The sequence below is a fragment of the Rhinolophus sinicus genome, linkage group LG16 (genome assembly GCF_036562045.2).
Source record: "Rhinolophus sinicus isolate RSC01 linkage group LG16, ASM3656204v1, whole genome shotgun sequence".
NCBI classification, from domain to species: domain Eukaryota; kingdom Metazoa; phylum Chordata; class Mammalia; order Chiroptera; family Rhinolophidae; genus Rhinolophus; species Rhinolophus sinicus.
The window spans coordinates 22,191,427-22,214,649 of record NC_133765.1 but is presented as its reverse complement, the minus strand read 5'-3'; the positions used below and the strand labels follow the sequence as shown (position 1 = coordinate 22,214,649).

The window sequence follows — 23,223 nt, the reverse complement described above, 5'->3', positions numbered from 1 at the left end:
CACGAAACGAAACAAAACAAAACAAACATTTTCTAACTTACCAGAGAATATTTTTCCTCAGTCAGGAACTGGAGCAGTTCTACTAAACATCCTATCACTTCCATCACCCTTCCTACTTTTTCACTTTTAAAAGATGGAACAGATTAGAAATAAACATTAATAGTGGACTCTAGAGAAAAGAATTTTGTGCAAAATATGCTTGTAAAGGCAGATTTTTAAGAGAAATTTAAAAATACTTGCTAAGATTTAAGCAAACATGAGTTAAGCAATATGTTATTTTCCCACCAGAGGGCACTGCCATCCAATTATGTCTTCAAACGTAGGGGACATGCTCTACATCCCCTACTGGATGCAAATGTTTTAAGTGTTCTGAAATTACTTGACCATGTAAATCAGCAGAAGAAAGCGGGAAACATTTTTACATTTCTTTTAATAAGAACCATGCTAACATTTATTTATATCTTCTTTGAGGATGAGGGGAAAAAAACCTCTATTACTACAAAAAGGATCTTGAGAATGGTTTGTTTCACAGCATAGCAAAGGTGAGATGAGCCAAGCATCTGACAAGTGGAAATTTCTTCAGCAAAAGCAAAATCACTGCTACCTCAAAACCTGTATTTGAGTTATTCTGTTTTGTTCCTGAGTTCAAGGAGGCTATTGTTACAACTTAGTGCTGGGTCACAATTCTCACCGCTGTTTTGTACCCACTTCGATAAAGAGCTTTTGAGGCTCTCAGACATACACCAGGGACAAGCTACAAACTTGTAAGATAGAAATGAATGTCTAGATTCATTTGAATGGCAAAGGGAAGAGGTACACTACTAGAGTGAGTGTCTGCTCACACCAAAGAGAACAAGTGAAGAAGCATTTGGCAACCACAGGCTCTCCTCTGACTTGCTGGGTCTCAGCCACAGACTTCTAACAAAACAAAAGCTCTTTTCAAGGCTAAAGAACTGGGTAGCCACTGCATAGAGCTCTGAGAAGCAGAAAGCCCTTCATAAGAAGAGGCAACAGTTGGAACAAAAGTAACATGGAAAATGCAGCAGCTTTTTGAAAGCTGTTGAGCGAGAACAATCGAGAGCCACGGTCAGTGCCGACCATTTCAAGCTGTCATCTACCAAAGGTTAATTCAAAAGATCTACTAGGTTGACCCATTAAAAGAAGGTTATTTCTGTAGTTCAAAAGCTGACAAATATTAGCAATTTCACATGGTCTGATCCGATTTTTAACTTTTTCCAGCCAAATTTCATCGTGTTTTTAATTAAAGAGAAAAAAATTTAATCTTATAAAGATGATTTGAAAAGCATATGATTTTTACATTTCTTTAAAATTATGAAGTTTTTTCTAAAGGCAGTGCAGTAAAGCATATGTTGCCAAGACTATCTACTCAAATGTATAACATCTGGGCACTGTCTCACAGAATGTCTGATCAAAAGAAATGATAGGCCTGAATCCTTCCTCGAGCACAGAAAACAAGCACTGCTTAAGGTGTGACCAAAACTTACAGGCCTAAATAAATTAAACCAAGTTTCATCAGCTTTCCAAAGCTGACATTTAGGAAAAAGTATCTTTAAAAAGGGCAATAATTTTAAAACAATACACACTCGTGGTTTAAGTGGTTTAAAATAATTAAAAAGTGTCAGATTGTTCAACACTCAACTGATGGACTGGCAGTTCAAAGTGAAAACAGATAAATGGACAGAAAAGCTGTGTGTTCGTTTTCAAAGGCAAACAGAATTTCAGAAAATCAGGTACTACTTAGCGTATTTCTGCTCTCAACGAAAACGGGACATTGTTCTGCCTACCAAAACATACTCACCAAACAAATGGATCATAACCAAAGAACAATGCAACGCTAGAGAGAACAAGAAAAAAGCACGAACTTTAATTCATTTTCTTTGACATTACAATCCTTACAAAGATGATCATGGGACTTCTACAACAGGCTTAGATGAGCCCAACAACCCCATTATTGTCTTTTAAATTAAATGAGCAGGGGCTCTTCATTTAATTACCCACAAAACTCCAAACCTCCCAGCTCTAGTTAGCCCTTAAATCCAGACTTTGCCTGCAGTCTGGAGCCCAGCACTGGTCTTTATCAGCTGTGAGAAAAAAAGCCCTTTGGTGGAAGGGCACGCAAGACTGACACAAGCAACAGCTGGAACGAAGGAAACTCCAAAGTCATTTAGAAATACTTTAATGTGTCCATTGGTTAAGAATCTTGCACTCTCTTCAGACAATTATTCCTTTATCTGGAAAAAAGATTTACCGTACTGCTACAGAGCGAATACCAAGTTCCAATAAACGTTTGCTAAATGAACATAGGAGAAAATGTAGGAGTGGTGTTCGCTATAATACCGACACCAACAGACATCTAGGGCTCCAATCCTTCTATTCTAATTGCACATGTGCAAATTTCAAAATATGCCAGAGTTCAGCAGTTATGGGAGGAGGTAACCAAGGTCACTGATGAAAACTGCTATTTCAGGGGACTGGGGAAGATGGACGAAGAGCAGGCAGTTGCTTGTTTGTTTTAAATAAAATAAGAATGCTCTTAATCAACATATTACAAAGGAAGGAACATCACATAGTAAGAAGATAGTCTAGAAAGATAAAGTCCTGTTTTTGAGTCCTGGCTCCCCTTCCACTGGTTATGTGGCTCAGAGAAAGTTACAGCACTTTCCTGGGCTCAAACTCCTGAGTAAAAATGTTTTGGACCATGACCTTCAACTGAGATTTCTGCTGCCAAAAACCTATAGAAAGGTGCCCATTCTACAACCTTCATCATCAGTAGTGTAGTGGAGCACACCTCAAGTGTGACCATGCAGAGGTGTCACCTGGAGAGCTGGGCAGACAGCCCTGAGCACCCACCTCCAGGGGCTAAGGAAGCATTGACACTTCTAACAAGCTCCCTGTGGGCCCACACTGCTTGAATGGAAAGGAGCTCCAGCCTTTTTGCCGGAATCCTAGCCACCATGCTCCCCAGAGGGCTGCAAGGGCCCTACCTAAAGAGAATATCTTAACTTCCAAGGAGTGTTCAGATAACGGGACCAGGGGGTAGAGCCGTCCCACAACAGGGATGCACACTTGTACAGACCCTGCCTCATGGCCATGGTGGGGGTGTTCCTCAAAGGAAACCAAGAGGGGGAGAGGCTGAGTGAGCTGTACTGAATGGAGGTGATGCGAGGTACTGGTAGGAGGATCAGATTTATCAGGAGCCCGTCCTCTCACTCAGAGTGCCTGTGTCTGCTGGGGCATCAAGAAAAGAACTGTGGTTAGTAAGTGGAGCCTTATTCTGCTCCAGGAGCTCTTGCTGAAAAAGCTGCGCAGCAGAAGCGTTCTGCGAAAAGAGAGGCACAGAGCAGCTCAGAGTCCAGCAGTGCCAACAGCCCAAGGACCACAGCCCAGAGAGAGAAGTCTGCCTATGAGACGCAGGCATCAGGGCTGCAGGGTGGCTGTAGGGCTCTAAGCCCACAGTGGGACACACTCCATCCCCACCACTCTCTGGGGTGGGGGGCATGTGCAAATGGGAAGATGGACCAGGAAAAAAGGAGGGAGACTTGGGGTAAACATGACATGGCGATTACACTCATGGGCAGGTAAGAGCGGGGAATGTGGCAGTAACAACTGGACAGAGGGGGTTAAAGGACAAAAGCGGTTATGAATGAAATCTGGGCTTCATCTAAAGAGCACCAGCTCCCTGGGTCCTCCACACTGAAAGGGCCCCTCAAGCTCTGCTGGAAAGTCCCCATGGAGGAACCCATCAATCAGAGCACGACAGGCCCTGCACATCCTTTCTGTGACACAGGACAAGGCACACGAGTTTCTAGCTTGTGTCTCTTCCTTTAAGGAATACCATCTTCAGTGAAACACTACTGTAATTACAAAACTGGGCAACTCTTGGTTTCAAAATGCCTCATTTGGGAAAAACCTCTCATTAATCCAACATGCTGAAGCATGAGGGAAAAAAATTCATTCCCTCTTTAAACTTGCTGCATTTTAATATGGAATAGATCTATACTTTTAAACTAAATCTGCCAATTTAATACTTTCATATCATTAATATTTGCTTATTACTGATACTTAAAAAACAAATGGCTATTAAGCTGTATCAATTTTATATCTGTGAGCCTTAAAAATTTGAATTAAATATTTCTACTAAAATACACTTGGAAACTATAGTCATATAGCATGTGTTACAAAGGAAGCATATACTATAGAGGAAGGCTGATACAACCCTTTCTGGTTACACATAAATACCTAAAAATGTGGTTCCAATTTCTTTCTTGTAAAAAAAAAAAAAAAAAAGCTCATTTTCTTTCAAATGACTTCCAAAAACGAAGGGTCTCTCTGATGTTAATCGTGTGTACACTTCAGCTTACACTTTAAAGAGTCTTCCTCTCCTGGGAATGGACTTTTGTATACAAATCATGGAAAGCTACTTAGACAAAGTGCTGGAGATGATTAAAAGGGACCAAATTCAAATTCATACCTTAAAAAAAAGAAGAAGCAGATGTCAACTGACTCGTTTGTGTATATTTTGGAAATAAGTTGAGATATGCATGTGCATTTCATCAGGACATTTAAAGAATTCTCAACTTTTTAACATGGTTATGTATCAATGACAACTTTAGAAATTAAAAAAAAAACTTTAAAATTTATATTCTGGTGTTTTATTCTCGATACCTTGACTACCATTACAATTCAGCAGATCTAACTACAACACTTTTTAATCTGACAGAAAGATTTTGCTCATTTAGAAATGACGGAATTTTTAGAATCAAATACACATCATACATACTTCACCATGGAGAATTAATAAAGAAGGAACTAAGTAGCATTTTGTTCATTCAATATTTGAATGATAAAAACTTCAATTCCTCCAAATTTTTTTTTTAACAAGGAAAAAATCTGCAAATTCTCTTTGATCTTCCAAACTGCTACTGAAAAGCTCACTCTGTTTTAGGCTCAGTACTGAGCATCTTGCTAGGTCCTGGCAATACAGAGATGATCAGTACAGGTCAGGCCCACCAGGGCTACCCAAGTTACTGAGGTACCTTTTTAGGAGTGATACCTGGGTTAGATTTTTAAATGGGGGAGAGGGTGGGAGCAAGGGGGTATGTTTGCAGCTAACAGAGTGCTTGGTGGCTGCATGAACGCCAAGCAGAAGGAGCCTTCCTTTCTAGAGGATATAACATCTTAACACTTAACTACAACACCCCCGAAACAGGAAATCTGTCCTGCATGGTGGCCAAAAGAAATTGCATGGGGACATTTATGCAGAAATCCCAAACTGCTCTGCTTGTTTCATTAGGCAATGGTGTATCTTCTAGAAAATTACATAGACTAGTGGCTATACTAACAGTCCCAAACAGCCTTTCCATAAGTCGTCAACAAAAAAACCAAGTAACTCAATATATTTAAATATATATGATTCCTGTAGCAAATTACTCTGTAACCCTGCCTGAGTCATATGACAGATTTTTATAATAAATCCTGTTCCTAGAGCTATTGTGACAATGTTTCCCTTCAATTATGTAAATATGTCAAAGCATCCACCCAAGTATGGAGTTACACTGTGGGTCTAATCACACCCCTTCTATGCATGGTGAAATACAGTTCATAAGCACAACCAGAAACAGCAAACTCTACAAGAATGGTTTACAAGCTATCTGACACTACTGTGTTTCCCTGAAAATAAGACCTAGCTGGACAATCAGCTCTAATGCACCTTTTGGAGCAAAAATTAATATAAGACCCGGTTTTATATTATAGCAAAATTATAGTATACATAGTATAATATATATAATGTATACCTTATATACATTATATATATTATATATAGTATAACATAGTATATATAGTATAAAAAAAGATGCATTAGAGCTGACTGTCCAGGTAGGTCTTATTTTGGGGGAAAAACGGTAGCAACCTAGCAGAGTTAAACCCTAAAAGCAATCAACAGTCACTCTGAATTAACATGTTTAGGGCTGTTTTCAATCACCTGCAGTGACTGAACACCCCCACCAGGTGGAGTCAAGATCCAATCTTTACTTCCAACTTCTTGGTTTCTTGAATTCCCAACTACCTACTTCACCTTTGTCCTGATTCAGGAGGAGACTTGGCTACTTATCCTCTCAAAGTTACTAATTAACTGTTTTTATTTCTTTAAAAGCAAGTAATATGAAGGAAAGAAATTCATTCATTTAAGAAGTTCTTAGAAAAATTAGTTCATACAAGAAAAACCGGAGTTCATGAAAAACAATGAAAATCAATGAGTTAAGTCAGATTGAGACTAAAACCTCTGGGCGTCTCACACAGCCCGAACTTTGAGAGCTCACCACACCTTCAGAACATCTTCCTACTGAAATCCCCCCTTGTGGGCCCATTCATAGTTACAAAGTTCCCAATTCTGGTGTCACTTTAATCCTTGAAAAGCATGTTTTACGTACTAGTGACTGATGGTATGGCAAACATGCCCTAATATGACCCCCACCATGAGTCACAATCTTGTAATCGCCTCCTGAGTACAGGGGGAACCTATGACTAGCTTCCAACCAACACACGATGGCAAAGGTGATGGCTCTCATTCCTTTGATTAGATTAGATTACATGACCACTAAATTTGTGGTGATTTGTCATGCAGCAATAGAAAACTGACACACGTAGTGAGAGGAGGGTAGCCCCTCAATCCACTGCACACATCTGTTGGATCTCGACTCTTCCACCCCATGCCCCAGCCATCTAGCTCCCCTCCTTCATAAAGGAATCACTACTACCACCGTCTCTCAGTCTTCTTGGCTATCTACACATAAGTAAATGCGGACAGAAATCCTTTTGCTCCCTTTTACAACAGTACAGATAGAAGCAAATCATACACATTCTTCTGTATCTTTTTCTCCCCACGTTACCTTGGAAAGGATTCCCTATCAGTACAAATAGAGTTCACTCCCTTTTCATGACTGTACTGAACTCCATCATGTGTTTAATCAGTTCCACACTGATGAAGAAACATTCAGACTTCAGACTGTTTCCAATCTTACGTTAATACATTTGTCACTTCATACTGAATAGGATCATTCCTAGGGGTGGAATTTTGCTGGGTCCAAGGGCACGCACATTTATAATTCTGCTACACAAATTGTATCGATTTATACTCCCTCAGGCAATACAGGTGAGTGCCTGTTTCCTCGCCCCTTGCCACCCGATATTACCAAATTGACTGCTAATTGATTTCACACAAATTCTTGACTCACATAGGTTAGTTTCATCATTATCCTCAAGCTCATCATTCAACCAATATTTATAAAGTGCCCACTCTATGAAAAGGGGATGGTTTCCTGAACATAGAAAATAAGACACATCAATGAAATGAACAAGAGCTGAAATTCAGCAGAGGGGAAAACTGTTTCCAACAGGGGTCCTGGGGGACGCTGAATCTGACCTAGGTCCTGCAGGACACAGGTTTTGCAGAGAGAGGAGTCCCAGAAGGGAGGCCAGAACAAGCAGTGTGCCAGGATAGGCAAGCCCAGGACATGGTCGGTGGCAGACCAGTTTGAGGCAGCTCAGAGAGTGACAGAGCGGGGCCTCTGCTTCAAGGGATCAAGTCAGTGGAAAGGACACTGGATTGAGTCAGAATTTCCACTTCTGGCATTAGCTAAGAGATCTTGAGAAAAACTAGTTTATCTGGGTTTCAGTTTCCTCACTTGTAAAACAGAGTTTAGCCCTGAAACCAAATTTTCTGCAGCTGCAGAACTGTGCGTTCAAAAAGTAAATCTTACGGTGAAGACTAATCTCAGACAAGCAGAACTATGCTGGCGAGGGGGACCCAGGGAACTCCTCAGCCCCATGTTTTAGTCGCTCCATCCTGATCAACTGAGTGGGCTCCAAGAATCTCAGGATTACGCAAAGCACTGTCTGAAAGCAACCAGGTCTAGGAAGCCAAGATTCCTTTCAACTCTAAAAACTATTCCAGCTTCTCCCTCAGTGCTGGAAAATGCACAAGTACCGTGTTTCCCCGAAAATAAGACCTAGCCAGACAATCAGCTGTAATGCGTCTTTTGGAGCAAAAATTAATACAAGACCCTTATTTATAGTAAAATAAGACCGGGTGTTACATTACATTACATTATATTATATTACATATTAGACCTGGTCTTATAGTAAAATAAAGACCAGGTTTTGTATTAATTTTTCCTCCAAAAGACACATCAGAGCTGATTATGCAACTAGATCTTATTTTGGGGGAAACACGGTACCTTCACGTCTGTTTGCCTACAATTCACTCACTGATTTAACACACATTCACGAGTACCTACTACATCTCGGGCGCTATCTAGGAGCTGGGGGAGACAATGGTTAACAGTACAAAGATCCTTCCCTCTGAGGTTCAATTTCTATTTGGAAGGGAGAGAGAAAAACAAATTTATAATATGTCAGAGAATGAGGGTAAGAAGGAAAAGTGAAATGAGAATGGGGTAAGCTTCCCCCCATCAAAATTCTGCTCACCCTCATGTTACGACTCTTCCCTTCAGTCTTTTCAGATCTTCATCCTCATATGTAGTGTGGTTTTTTTTCCTCTGAAATCCTACAGCTCTGAATCATGCCTAAGCCTCTGCCATTTGTTAACTATTTCACTGTATTGGGCTTGTTTCACCCAGACTGTAAACCTCTTGAGGGTAGTGCTAGACCAACCCTGGACAGCTACAGTGGGCTACGCGCAGCACAGACTAAGCAGCTACGGGATACCTGCTGACCACTATGACAACACTGCCACTTTAGAATTGGGACTACATTCTTAAAGCTTCCTTTTCCCAAAACCCTGGAGTAGGATTTTCAAAGAACATAAAAGAGTGGAATCAAATGAACAAACTAATTTAACAGAAAATCAAATTGGATCTGGTAAAAAGCAGGGATGGCCACGTGGTCCAGGTGTTTGCAGGAGAAGCTAATCCTAAGACAAACACTAACCATTAACTAGTCAAGGCCAAGTAGACGAGGTGGAACCGGAAGGGAGTGTCAGGGCACTGTGTGTGCCAGCAGAGTGAGTAGATGAGGATGTGCAGAAGAAAAGGACGGACCCAGAGCAGAGTCCCTGGCCCACGAGGTCTCCTGCCCACCTCCCTGCTGGAATAGGTGCCAGGCCCTACCACCACTCACCCCCTCCACATGCCCACCTCTGCCTTCACACACCCCCAGGCAGTGCAACGCTCCGCTCCTTACCACCAGGCTTAAAAACTGTCAAGGGCACCAGAGCCTCCCACCACAAAGAGTTCCCCTTTCCCCTTTCATAGCAAAAAATGTGCATGTTGGGGTTCCTTTTTTACTGACAAAAGGTCTGAGAATTCCTACATGACATCAGTTGTACTTTTAGTGTCCACAACTGAGAAAACACATAAACAAAAAGCTACTGTGACACTAATATTCACAGTAGCACTATTCACATTAGCCAAAAGACGGAAACAACCCAAATGTTCATCAATAGATGAAATGATAAATAAAACATGGTATATCCATACACTGGAGTATTATCCAGACAGAAAAAAAAGGAATGAAGTAATGACACACACAACAATGTGGATGAACCTTAAAGACACGCTAAAGTAAAAGAAGCCAGACAGAGAATGGCAGATATTGTTATGATTCCATTTATATGAAATATCCAGAATAGGTAAATCCAGAGGGAAAAAAAACAGATTAATAACAAAGACTGGGAGGAAGTAGCAGGAGGGGGTGACTGTTAATGGGTCCAGGGTATCCGTTTGGGATGATGAAAATGTTCTAGAACTAGACGGTGGTGATGGTTGTACAACACTGTGAAAGTACTAAATGCCACTGAATTGTAAATTTTAAAATGACTGAAATGGTAGATTCGATTTTGTTATGTGTATTTTATCACAATAAAAAAGTACTATAAATCAATTAAAAAATTATCTTACTAATCTCTAAAAATATAACTTGGAAAACAGGAGCTACGAACACTGACAAACAAAACCACACATACATATTTGAACATTATCCCTAAACAATGCTAGGTGTGAGCATAGATTCTCAGAATTCCTACACAACTGTAGCTAATAATGACAATAATGGTGAATATTTATTAAACTAGGCACTGCTCTAAATACTCACATTTAATGCTGTGAGATAATTAGCCCCATTTTACACAAGGGAAAACAGGCACAGAAAGGGTAAGTAACCAGTCCATGAATGAAGAGCCAGCAGGTGGCAGAACCTTGGAATTTGAATCTGAAGACAATCTGTTGAGAATGTATGTTCTTAGTCACAGCTCCATGGCCTCACAATGCATACCCTCCTCCTTTGGGCCTAGTCCATTCTCTCTTTCACTATCTTTCTTCCCCAAACATCATTCCACTCAGAGAACCACCTGCTCAGCCTTTGCATGTGCAATACTCCACCTGGAGCACCTATCTCAAGTGCTGCTGTCATGCATCTGAGGTCAGCGTTGCCTTCGCTCCTCTTGAAGGTTATGCTGGGATGGAAGGAATGGGGAAAGGGACCTCCAGGGTTCTTCATAATCCGCCTTACCTGTTCTTACAACTTGCATCGGTGCCTGCAAACACTGACTGAGAGCCTATTTTAGCCTCAGAACAAGAACAAAAAACTACTCAGCAAAACCAAAGGTGCCTTGTCTGCTGGAGAACATGGAACGCAAACCTATGAGCCACAAGACTGGACCACTTTGTTGGGCCAGCCCAACTTTTTCAACCACTGAGGATGTAATGTGAATGGCTTCCCCGGAACACCCAACCCCGGTATACCATACTGCTGCTTGTTATTATCTTGTGACCCGCTGCTCCAGGCATGTAAGCTACCCTGACCTAGCCATTAATTGACTCACTCATTACTCACTCCCAGGGATTTTTCTTCCTACCACCATTCTTGCACATACAGTAAATCATGGCTGGAAAAGATACCAAGTGAAATCAAAGGGCAATACAGACATTTGCATATTGTTTTTAAAACAGTTCATTTCACTTCTGAGGATTAAAAAAGTCCTAGGGTGGACGGGTGGTTCAGTTGGTTAGAGCATGAGCTCTGGGCAACAGGGCTGCCAGGTCGATTCCCACATGGGCCAGTGAGCTGCACCCTCCACAACTAGAAGGAAGTCAATGAGCTGCCGCTTAGCTCCCGGTAGCCAGATGGCTCAGCTGGTTGGTGCACAGGCTCTCAACTACAAGGTTGCCGGTTCGACTCCTCGACTCCCCGACTCCCGCAAGGGATGGCGGGCTGTGTCCCCTGCAACTAAGATTGAACACGGCACCTTGAGCTGAGCTGCCGCTGAGCTCCCGGATGGCTCAGTTGGTTGGAGCGCGTCCTCTCAACCACAAGGTTGCCGGTTCGACTCCCTCAAGAGATGGTGGGCTGCGCCCCCTGCAACTAACAACGGCAACTGGACCTGGAGCTGAGCTGCGCCCTCCACAACTAAGACTGAAAGGACAACAACTTGAAGCTGAACGGCACCCTTCACAACTAAGATTGAAAGGACAAGAACTTGACTTGGAAAAATGTCCTGGAAGTATACACTGTTCCCCAATAAAGTCCTGTTCCCCTTCCCCTATAAAATCTTAAAAAAAACAAAAACAAACAAAAAGCTCCTATATAATTTCAAAGGCAGAAATATCCCTAAAATTGAAATAACTTCAAATCATAGCACAACTAAAATTTCAAAACTTCTATAACAGGGTCACTCCTCAGTGCTCACACCTCTCATCAGGGAGGGGCCCCAGCAGGACAGGCGCCAGCCTAACAAAGGGTCACTACTGCAGTCCCAACCCCAGTGATTTCTGAGAAAAGGTCGGGGGCCTTTGTTTTAGGTTTACATTTAAATTTCAACAGCAAAGTAACACATTTAGTATCTGGGTTATTTCTGTTCAGCTTACCACAATGCTCAAGTTCAGGGAAGAAACACCGAAAATGAAATGGAAAGGTTATGAAACGAAATGCTAACTGAACACGCTGTGTGTTACCAGGACAAAGGGAGGGGTGCCATGCTTACTCCAAAGCTTTAGCTCTCTAGACTAGCAGGAAGAGGGTCACTGGCTCTCTTACCATGCAAAAGGTCCACAGCTGGGCCCTGCAAAACCAAAACAGCACCCAGCATACTGTAAGAACTGAGTTAATATTTATAATATTTACCAACTGTAGCAAAGTAATACAAGGGTCTTAATTTACTCAAACTAGAAAGCTACACAACCTTTAAATTGAGATGTTCTGCCATCAACCATTTTCCACAAATGACAACTTTAGGCCAACCTGAGTTACTAAAAATTTGTATGTAAATTTTTGCTTTCTTAACCACACTTTAAAAATATAAGAGACCCACGTTACTTAAAGAAGCTCAAGGGACAATTCTTTTGTAAAATACTGTTTTTTCCCCCAAGGAAAACAAACCTCTAAAACCTCTATACATCTCCGGTACACTGAGATTTCTTAAAGGGATCACTTTGTGCAAAGGTGAAAACCACACAAAAAGTGAATCATCTTGTCTTCTATTCTCTGGTCTTTGCTGCACAGACCCAGACCCAGACCCAAGCTCCAGGCTCATTTAAGTGTAGAAATGTAGGCCATACAAGAAAGAAAGAAAATAATTTTTAGATGTAAGAGGCAACAGGTTAAAATGGCATGGAACAGTACGTGGTACTTACTGCTGGTTCAACTTGACTTCGATCTGCAATATCTATGTGGACAATTTCAACCGTTTTCCATGTGTTCGGATCTAAACCGTGTACCTGTAAGTGACAGAGAAACAAAACAAAGTAAACTGTAGACTATTCTTGCTAGGCAAAACTATTACACTTACATAAATATAATGTTTACCTTGAGTTTGTCAGAGTACATTATGAGGAATAAAAAATCCAAATTGCTATTTCATTAAATTAGTTGTCTAAAGCCTAGAACGATCTAGAAATCTTTTGTTACCCCCTGAAGCCCTAAATAACAAGGGGATAGGTGGGGGTGAGGATGCTGCCAAATTAACAGAAATCTGTCACCATTACTTTCTGGTAGTCCTTAGAGATGACTTATTTAACATCATGTATTTGACCCATGTTTAACCCAAATGATACATGACAAAGTCCTTGTAACCTCCAAATTCCAGACAAACATAGAGTGACATTGTAATTAGATTTCAAGAAGCTGCACTGCATGGTCTTAAACATCTCCTGAATCTGATTATCCTAAAGCTATTCAGTTTCAGTACAATGTCAACTCCTCTATACTTCATGTTGTTCAATCATTTATTTCTGAAACTCCATCTATGAACCAATTAAGAATTGTTTAAAAACTGCCAGTTATACCCATTTGAAGCTGAAAACAGTAGATTAAATCATACACAGACTAAAGGATACTAAATCATCTCAATTACTTTAAACTTTAGAGTTACTATGGAAAAACAACATGAAATAGCAAACGATCACCTGGAAGAAAAACTCAAGTCAAAATACTATAAATTATAATATGAAAGTTCTACTAATTGGCACCAATAACATAAAAGCATAGTAAAAACAGAATCGACCACAATTACCATTAACTTACTCTCCCTATTTAACAGTGTGTCATAAGGTTGGAACAGTAGTTCTCAAATGTACACCAGAAAGACTGCTGGGCCCCATCCCCAGAGGTTCTAATTCAGTAGGTATGGGATGGGGCCTGAGAATTTGCATTTCTAACAAGTTCACAGACGTGGCTGCTGGTCCAAGGACCGTATTTCTGAGAACCACTGGGCCAAGGGCATCAACCTATATACTAGATGCCCTCCCAAGTTCCCTGACAAGCTTACCAAAAGTTAATGAATACAATGAGTCCTGATTTTCTTGCAATTTATTTTAGGGATAAATGTGCACCAACTTGTAAATCAGGAGCCTGTCAACATTTTTGTAAATTATTCAAAGTACCACTCTTTCCTGCCTTTTGGCCACTTCTCTGACATCAACCCATATCCCAACTAAGTGGAATAGAGGTGAAAATTAAAGCAACCAGTTTTGCTATGGAGAGCAGCTCTGGCAAATTCACAGAGATGAAAAGATGAAAGAAATCTAAAATTTAATGACTAAAATTGGTTTGGGGAATTTTGTTAATCTGTGCTGTCCCTGTCCCAGAGAAAGAGTGGCTGATTTGAAAAAAAAAGCAACCTCACCAAAGTCTGCACACCAAGGCAAGAGGACTAACTGGGAAAGCCCATTTGCTTCTGGTTGGTCGCCTGCTTCTCTGCAATCTGACACACCGTGGGGTGGCCAGGTGCTAGTCTAATGCAGGTGGCATCACTTTGGTGATGACAAAATGGACTATGGTATTCTCATTTCCAGGCGCTTCTGCACTGAGAGCCCAGAGGTGAAACTTACATTTTCTAATGTTCCCAAGTCTGGTTTGTGCCATGTTTCAATTTTAATGAAGAAATCATCTTTCATATATTCATTCTGCAGAAAACACAACAGCAAAATGACAGTGATCTTTCACCGGTTCTTTAGGGTTCATGTCTGCAGGAACCTTCCCCAGCATAAGCATCCATGTTTTGACTCTACAAACCTGATCCTCAGGTGACATAGAATCATTAGCTACCTATTTTTATAGACTTGTCAAGCAGCCCAAATGCTGCCTGCTTTTAAATAATTTACACAACCCTACTTGTCATGCAGTATACAGGGCCAATATTAAAGAAGCTGTGAGGTTTGGTGAGAAATCTGACATTCAAAGGAAGTAGCAGAAGCAAAATTAAGTCAACAGGGAGATTTTGAGACAGGCTAGAACGAGCGATTAACACTGGGAACATGAGGTGGGAGTGTGGGCTGCTGGAAAGAGCAGAGAAGGAGCCATGCAGCAGCGGTCAGTTTTAATAAAAAAGCAAGGAACACCTGAAAATAATTACTATGTAAAGCACAGTTTAAAGACGAAGAGTATGTGACACAAAAAGTGTTTTACTCACCGTTACAACTGAGATGCAATGGACAGGTAGGCAATAAAAGGGGGGGAAATTTCAGAATATTAATTGAAGTCAAAACAATCTGTCACAATATTTAATATCACAAAGATTAAACTACCTGAAAACAGAACATTAGTTTGTTTGCAAAAGAATTTTTACACAAGTCATACTGTAAGATACGTTAAGATTATGGACTCAGTAGTCTAATTTTAAAATAATGGCAAAAGGAATAATGTCACAAAAGCAAAAACATCACTTATAATTTAACAAACAGAAAACTGTTTCCAAAGTCTGCCACATTCCTCTACTATGTTGAAACTATCCCAGAAGACACTCCTGAGTGTGGATGGCCTTTCTTTAAGGCATACCTTAGAGATATTGCAGGTTCAGTTCCACACCACCCTAATAAAGCGAATATCACAATAAAGCCAGTCGTAATCTTTGCAGGTGGAGGGTCTTGCCTTCAATTTGTAAAAAACGCAGTATGAAGTGCAATAAAGCTAAGCGCAGGAAAATGAGATGTGCCTGTATTCCTTTCATTTGCTCACCCCTACCACCTGTGCAGTCAGCAAGACGTCCACAGGACTGTCATCTGGAAATGAACCCATGCCCCTCACAAAAGTGCCGGGGGAAGAACCCAATACAGCCTCTCCTGTGCTGCACGTGCGTACAGTGACTTCCCGAGAACCCACCGCAGGCCCTGCATGGTGTCACCCTTGTCAGGCACAGGGAGGCCCTCCCCTCATTCAGGGGGGGCTGGCTGCTGGGAACGAGGCTTACTTGTTCTACAGTAGGGGTACGCATTCCAGGCTTTCTCGTGAAACACCAAGGAGCCCTCGGGAGCAATCATCCTCACAAATGCAGGAACTTTGCTGTGAGGAGAGAAAGATTGGATATATTTTCAATAGCACCCCCACGTGTTGGCTGGCATCTATCAGACTGCTGCAAAGAGCACTGCGGCCAAAGGTGACTATGTTCTAAGTTCATGAACTCATGTCCAAGGCTGTTAGCAACAGTTTTTTCATTCCCAAAGTGATCAAGTGGAAAATGAATGTAATGCGAAAACAAAAAAAAATGATTAAAAATATGTTTAACCATATACAGCATTTTAAAAAAAAACACAGAAGCAATTCTTTGTTATGGGCCCCAGATCTGCTTCCCTAATATGAAATCTAAGACTTAACTGAAGCTATTCAACCTGCACATAATACAACAGTGTCATGTATAATAGACTACACTACACTGTTTCTTAATGCAAAAAAAAAAAAAGAAGCCTCAGTATAAGGGAGTATCCCTATATAAAAGTCTTTTAACATATTTTACAAAATAAACCTAAAGAAAAATGACAAAGTGAAGGACTCATATAGAAATGCGATATCAAAACATATTCAAGTATAAAACGTTAAGTTTGGAAGATGAATGTCACTTGCTGCTTAAGTATGGTCAGAGAAGGGTTAAATATATAATTAATACCTGATGAGCTTATGCAAATTCTAAGATAATCAGGAAAGATCCCAATAGATAAAATGAGCAAAAGATACCACAGACACATTACAAATAGAAAACAATCAGTTAACGAACAAATGGATAAATCAGTTTCACCAGTCTTCAAAGAAATGCAAATGAAATGACCATTTTTGATGACTGTTTCATTATGTAAAAGTAGTTTTACATGCCCAGGATTTTCACATATTGGATTCAAATTCCCACATCACCACTTGGAAGATGTGTGACCCTGGGCATATTACTTGGCTCTCTGAACTCCTCATGTGTTGAATGGAGTTCACATTACCTACCTACTCTGCAGGCTTATTGAGGGTTCAACCAGATAGTATCTGTAATGTGTTTAGCACATTGCACAGTTCAATAAATGGTAGTTACTGCTTTTTAATTATAAGCTGACATAGAGCTGGATACTTTCACGTCTTTCTTCATTTAAATCGCCTAGTAACACTGTGAGGTAAGCATTATTATTTCATATAATCAGCATTTAAGTGACTCAATAACTGTATGCCAAAACTGTTTAACTACAAGCCTTAATATACATTTTTCCCATATCAGAGCTGCTTCTCTGAGAACTTTCAAGCACAACTTAATTTCCTGAAGTAAGAGAAAGAACAAACTAAGGAAAATTGGGACCTAGAACGGACTTCTGCCCTCGTAAGACTTAGCAGTTGACCAGAGACAAGATGTAAGGAACCCCACACCAGCCAGAGAGCTATGAGGTTACAGAAGTAGTGTGGACAGCCCTCTGGTTGTCTCTTCAGAATGTAAGAGCAGGTATATGATTTGGAGCTTCCACTATTGTGGCAAATTAAATCACTGAAAAACAAAAACTGAAGTACGACTAGTATTACATATGGCAGTACAAGCGCAATTCCAAAGGCATAAAGAGTTTCACATGTGCCTTTACATCCTTAAAAGGTAGTAATGAAGGAGGACTAATTCTTGTGAGCACTCACTCATTCTTTGTAAATGTCAGGGAGATTCATGCAAAAGGGTGTTATCAGAAAAATGAAACCAGCATAACTGAAAATACCATAACATTGGAAGCTAAACAATATCGAGCAATCCAAATTATTTCTTCCATTGCTTAAGAACTAGAACCAAACTCCCTTTAAATGTGGGAGAGATCAAATCAAGGTAGAATGTGATACACGTGGATAATTTGTTTCAAAATACAAGCTACAAAATCACCCATCAATGTTTTAGTTGGTCAACTTAGAAAAAGGCAAGAGAAAAATAGCTGTGTATTAGCTCAGAAACATATTTTAACATTATCCTATTTATTCCTAGGGTGCCCAAAATTCTAAAAACATTAATATTTATCAAAAGTTCTAAAATTTGCTGACCCAAACAGAAGGAAATTGGTAGTCACTAAAGGCCACCAAGAGCCAAATCTATAAGAAAGCTTTAATATGTCTCTGTCTTGCTCTTAAACTGCCTTATTACATCTAATTTCCAGGATGTTTTCCCCACTATGTGAATCCCAACACTTCCTTTTATGTTTTGACTTATTTAAGAACAACCAAATCTTTGAACCAGTTTTGTTTCCAATTTATTGGCTTTTTGCATTCAACATGGGAACATTATTAACAAAGGCATCTGTCCTCAATGAATCGAAGCAATTGACGAAACTTGGGGAAAATGCATAAATGGAGTAAATAAAACTAAACTTCAATCCTATTTTACAGAAGAGGCATTTTCTCTAATGGCAACTTTAATATATTCCTAACAAGGCAGTTCAAGTGTGCCATATATATATATATATATATATATATATATATATATATTTTTTTTTTTTTTTTTTACATACATATATATGAGCATATACACACACACACTATTTTTCCACCTCGGTGTCACTTAGGAAGACCCTTTAGTATCTGTTTTGGAAACTTAGAGTCTCAGAAAAGGGACAAATATTAAATGAACAAAATCGAGCTAGGCCTTCAAAAACAAACAAGGACATTCCTCTTCTTGTTCTCTCAAACTATTGTTTTTTCCCCCTTCTTCCGCCTCCTCCCCCACTCCGGTTCAAGCCATTGTCTCTCAGTCTAGTTGTGTAGGACACAGCTCCCTGGCCCATGCTGGAATTATGAGCCTTGTTGAGGCAGTTGGTCACGGGGGTGTCAAGTCGGCCTCGCAAAGCAGCTCCTGGCAGGTCTCGCCAGCTGCCGGTCGCTCACGACGGCTGCCCGCCACTCATGGCAGCACACAGCACCTCACGCTGGCTGCTGGCCACTCCCGGCGGCACACTGTAGCCAACAGCAGCAGTCAGCAGGCCGCGGCAGTACACAGTAGCCCGCAGCAGCCCACGTCGACCTCCAGCTGCTCATGGCAGCCGAGCTCCGGGAAGAGCTGTTGTTCACAATCTTAGCTGTAGAGGGCGCAGCTCACTGGCCCATGTGGGACTTGAACTGGTGCTTCAACCACCTGAGCCACCCGGCCAGCCCTTTCTCTCAAACTATTCATGAAATGTTCTCTAATGGTAAACCAACACATGACAGTGCGCACCTCAAGATAAACATACCTAGATTTCAGCTGTTTAAGAGTTAGCCATAGCATAATACCCAAGAGCACAAAGGCTCTTTGCCAATACAGAGCCTTTCCCCCACCTGAAGGTTATTTAAGAATATTTAATCAAGGGAAAATTCAATCAAAGTGTTTTATCAATTGTGTTGAAAGGAGACAGTATGAAAATCTAACCTCAATACTGTTGAATGGTTGTGAACCTGTCTGTTTTGTGGTAAGGTAACTTTGTCACAGTGATACAGGAAAACAAACGGCTTATATGGCTTAAAAGATACATACCCTGCTTCCCCGAAAATAAGACCTAGCTGGACAATCAGCTCTAATGCGTCTTTTGGAGCAAAAATTAATATAAGACCCGGTATTGTATTACATTATACTCTACTACATTATATTATACCCGGTCTTACAGTAAAATAAGACCAGGTCTTACATTAATTTTTGCTCCAAAAGACACATTGGGCTGATTGTCCAGCTAGGTCTTATTTTCGGGGAAACACGGTAATAAAAGACCATAATGTACACTGAACTTCTCCTATATAGAAGTATTCCTTTTTAAAAAAAAAAAAAATTATGTTCCTAAGATAAATAATACCTTGGTAAATGATTTCAAACTGTACTTTTCCCATGAAATTTTTGTATCTATTTATAAACAAGTGAGTTAAACTGTCCAAAGTTCCACTTTTCCATCCTTCTCCATAGTACTGTGGATAAATATCAAAATGCAGAAAAACAGAGAAGAAATTGAAGATCAAATAAATCTGCCATAAGTAAAGCAAGTAAACTTTCATTTTATAATCAACTGAAATAGACCTTAAATCTAACTGGGCACCTCATTCATTCATTCATTCATTCAAGTACTTATCGCGTGCCCAATGTACCAGGGGATGTGTAAATAAGTGTGCAAACAATCTCTACCCAGAGCTCACCTTCCAGCGAGGGATGCAGAAAACAGACTGGTAAACAACAAAAGGCAAAGAATGACCTGTCCTGAAAGGCATGGAGTTAAGGAACAGGGCCCTGGCAGTGAGTACCTGGGGCAAAGGTGCTCAGGAAGGCCACCCTGAGGAAGTGACATTACAGTCGTGACCTGAGGATAAGGAGGGCCAACCACATGCAGAGATGGGGCAAAGGTCCTAAAAGAGCAAAAGACTTCACCTGCTTGGGCCACTCTGAGGACTCCAGCGTAGCTAGACCATAGTGAACCAGGAACAGAGACACAAGCTGAGGATGGTGAGGTGGGCAGGGGGCACACAGATCCAGGGCTCATCTTACAGGCCAAAACTTGGATTTTATTCATTGTATAGTGGGAAGTTACTGAGGGCTTTAAGAAGGGGGATGACACAGCCTGATTTAAGATCATTCTGGCTTTGTGTGGAAAATTAATGGGAGTGGGCAAGGATAGATGGTGGCAAAAATTAACTCAAAATGTATTCAAGATCTAAACATGGATTCAAGATCTAAACATAAGAGCTAAAACTATAAAATTCTTAGAAGAAATGCAGATGTAAATCTTTGTGACCTTGGATTGGGCAATGAAGATATGATGTGAAAAGCATAAATAACAAAAGAAAAAAAATAGGTACATTGGACTTCATCAAAATTATAAACTTTTTAAGTTTCAAACAACACTACCAAGAAAGTGAAATGACAGCTCACAGAATGTGCAAAAAAATTTGCAAATCATGTATCTCATAGGAACCAGATCTAGCATATATAAAGAACTCTTACAACAAAAAGATAACCCAATTAAAATCAGGTAAAAGATTGGAACAGACATTTCTCAAAAGATCTATAAATCACCCATAAGCATGTGAAAAGATGTTCAATACCATTAATCAGCAGGGAAATGTAAATCAAAACCACAGTAAGATACCACTTCATGCCTCTTAGGATGGCTACTACAAATAAATGAATAAACAAACAAATAAACACCTGAAGAAAACAAGTACTGGCAAGGATGTAAAGCCTTCATACCCTGTTGGTGAGCGAGTGAAATGGTGCAGTCACTTTGGAAAACAGTCTGGCAGTTCTTCAAATATGAGCTAGCATATGCCCCAGCAATTCTGACTGTAGGTACTACATACAGAGGGTGACAAAAAAATGTATAAACATTTTAAGAAAGGAAAACTGTATTAGAATTGTAATACCCAATATATACTGATAACAAATGATGAACACAAGTCACATCTGACTTCTGCAATGACAAGAGGTGCTCAAAGTGGTTACCATCAGCATCCAGACACTTCTGATTATGGCGAACTACTGCTTGAGCAACGCTGACCAAAGTGTCCACTAGTATCGCTGCACATGCCATTTCAATGTCTTCCCAAAGTACCACCAGTGTAGCTGGTTTTCTACGGTACACCACAACCTTTAAGGTCCCCCACAGGGAGAAGTCAAGGGGTGTCAAGTCAGGAGAATGTGGGGGAAACTCAACTGCACCTATTCGTCTTATCCATTGTCCTGGCAAATTCTCATCGAGGTTAAGCTCTCACATCTCGGTGGAAGTGCAACGACAACCGTGCTTCCGCCATTTTCTTTGACCTGTCCTGCCTGTCGCATGGTGACGCTAGCATTCAATTGATTAACGCCATCTTTTGAGTAAACATCATACTACACATTGCTACGGTAATTCAATTCAACTTCTAAAAGTAACATATAGATAGTATCTCTTAAAATGTGTATACACTTTTTTGGCACCCCCTGGCATATAAAACCAAGAGAAATGAAAACATACACACAGAAACTTGTACAAAAATGTTCATAGCAACACTATAATAACCATAAGAATGGATGGCAAGAGATCAGTGTGTAGGCAACTGGAGATGTTCAGGAAAGAGATAATGGTAACTTGCTTTAATGTAACGGCTATGGAGATGGAAGAAAGAAGAAATGGAAAGATAAGGGGGAAATTATGATTTAAAATTCCGATTTGTGGGGGAAAAAATAAAACCACCAGATACAAATCGTCGAACATCCAGGAGATATAATAGTATGCAAAATTTTGGAAAATTATAACAAAAAGAAAAAAGTATTTTTCACATGACAAAAAGGAGAATATCAATGAGAAATTCAGTTGACCATTGAACAATGCAGGGGGTTGAGGGCACTGACCCCCCCCCCCAGTCAAGAATTCACATATAAATGGACTCCCCAACACTTAACTATAGTCATCCCTCAGTATCCACAGGGAATTGGTTCCAGGACCCTGGAGATACCAAAATCCATGGTGCTCAACTCCCTAATATAAAATGCCATAAATAGTGCATACAGTAGGCCCTCTACATCCGCAGAATCCCAACGGAGAATAGAAAGTACTATTTTCCATCTGAGGTCAGTTAAATCCATGGATGCAAAATCTGGGGATACGGAGGGCTGACTGTGTATTTACTGAAAAAAATCCACATATAAGTGGACCTGTGCAGTTCAAACCCATGTTATGTTGTTCAAGGGTCACTGTATACCATAAAGAGGAAACAGTGTATTTTAGTAATATAGCTGATATTCTTCTAGAATGGGATCATTCTTGATTTAGAAAACTTTCAACTGAGCAAAAGTTAAGATTCAGAACTACATATATACAAAGAAAAAATTATGTATTGATGGCTAATTCTCAATTCAAGAATAAATTACTATATTAGGCAATTTATTAATTTCTTACTTTAATTTAGAGATGCTCTGAATGTAAATCATTTATAATCTTTGCATTCTCAGGTGATTTAAACTTCTCATTTCTAAATGTGAACATAACTATTTCCTGGCAGATGATTCTTTTTGCTTATAAAAATGAGCTATTAACTTGAACCACATGAAACTTTAAAATGATTTTCAATAAAACCTCTGCTGTTTTCACCTTTGGGGAACAAGACCATTCTAGAGTTGGCAAAGCTTTATGAATTCTAGATCACCCAGGGCTGACTGAAGATGGGAAAGGCATAATTACTTATGAGGAATAAAAAGAGTAAACCTTATTTTCCCCAAGAAGGGAGAGAAAGCAAACAACAAAACGTCTAGTCAGCGTGTTCCTATGATGTCTCAGAAGAGCTCCAAGTTTTTCTCTGAAATACCATCTCAAAGGTTGCCACACATTTCCTTGCCTCGCTTACAAATTCTTTGCACAATAAATTCTCTCCTCCCTCCCCACCATCCACCATTAAGTGCATGTTAAACAACTTAAGGAAATATACTCAAACTTTATGGTAAATTGGGTACAAGACAAATATGTACACATATGGCAATACACGACT

At 40.2% G+C, this 23,223-nt stretch overlaps 1 protein-coding gene across 2 annotated transcripts in view; it reads right to left on the bottom strand.

Annotated features, from left to right (window-relative positions):
- The window catches only part of PITPNB (phosphatidylinositol transfer protein beta), a 63,307-nt gene that overhangs the window by 27,399 nt on the left and 12,685 nt on the right, over window positions 1-23,223 (bottom strand). For both annotated transcript variants that reach the window (XM_019756396.2, XM_019756395.2), the window contains exons 4-7: window positions 15,722-15,813; window positions 14,945-14,952; window positions 14,364-14,438; window positions 12,669-12,752 (exon numbers count right to left, since the gene is read on the bottom strand). In XM_019756396.2, coding sequence (XP_019611955.1) covers window positions 12,669-12,752; window positions 14,364-14,438; window positions 14,945-14,952; window positions 15,722-15,813 — 259 coding nt within the window. The remainder of the gene's footprint in view (window positions 1-12,668; window positions 12,753-14,363; window positions 14,439-14,944; window positions 14,953-15,721; window positions 15,814-23,223) is intronic.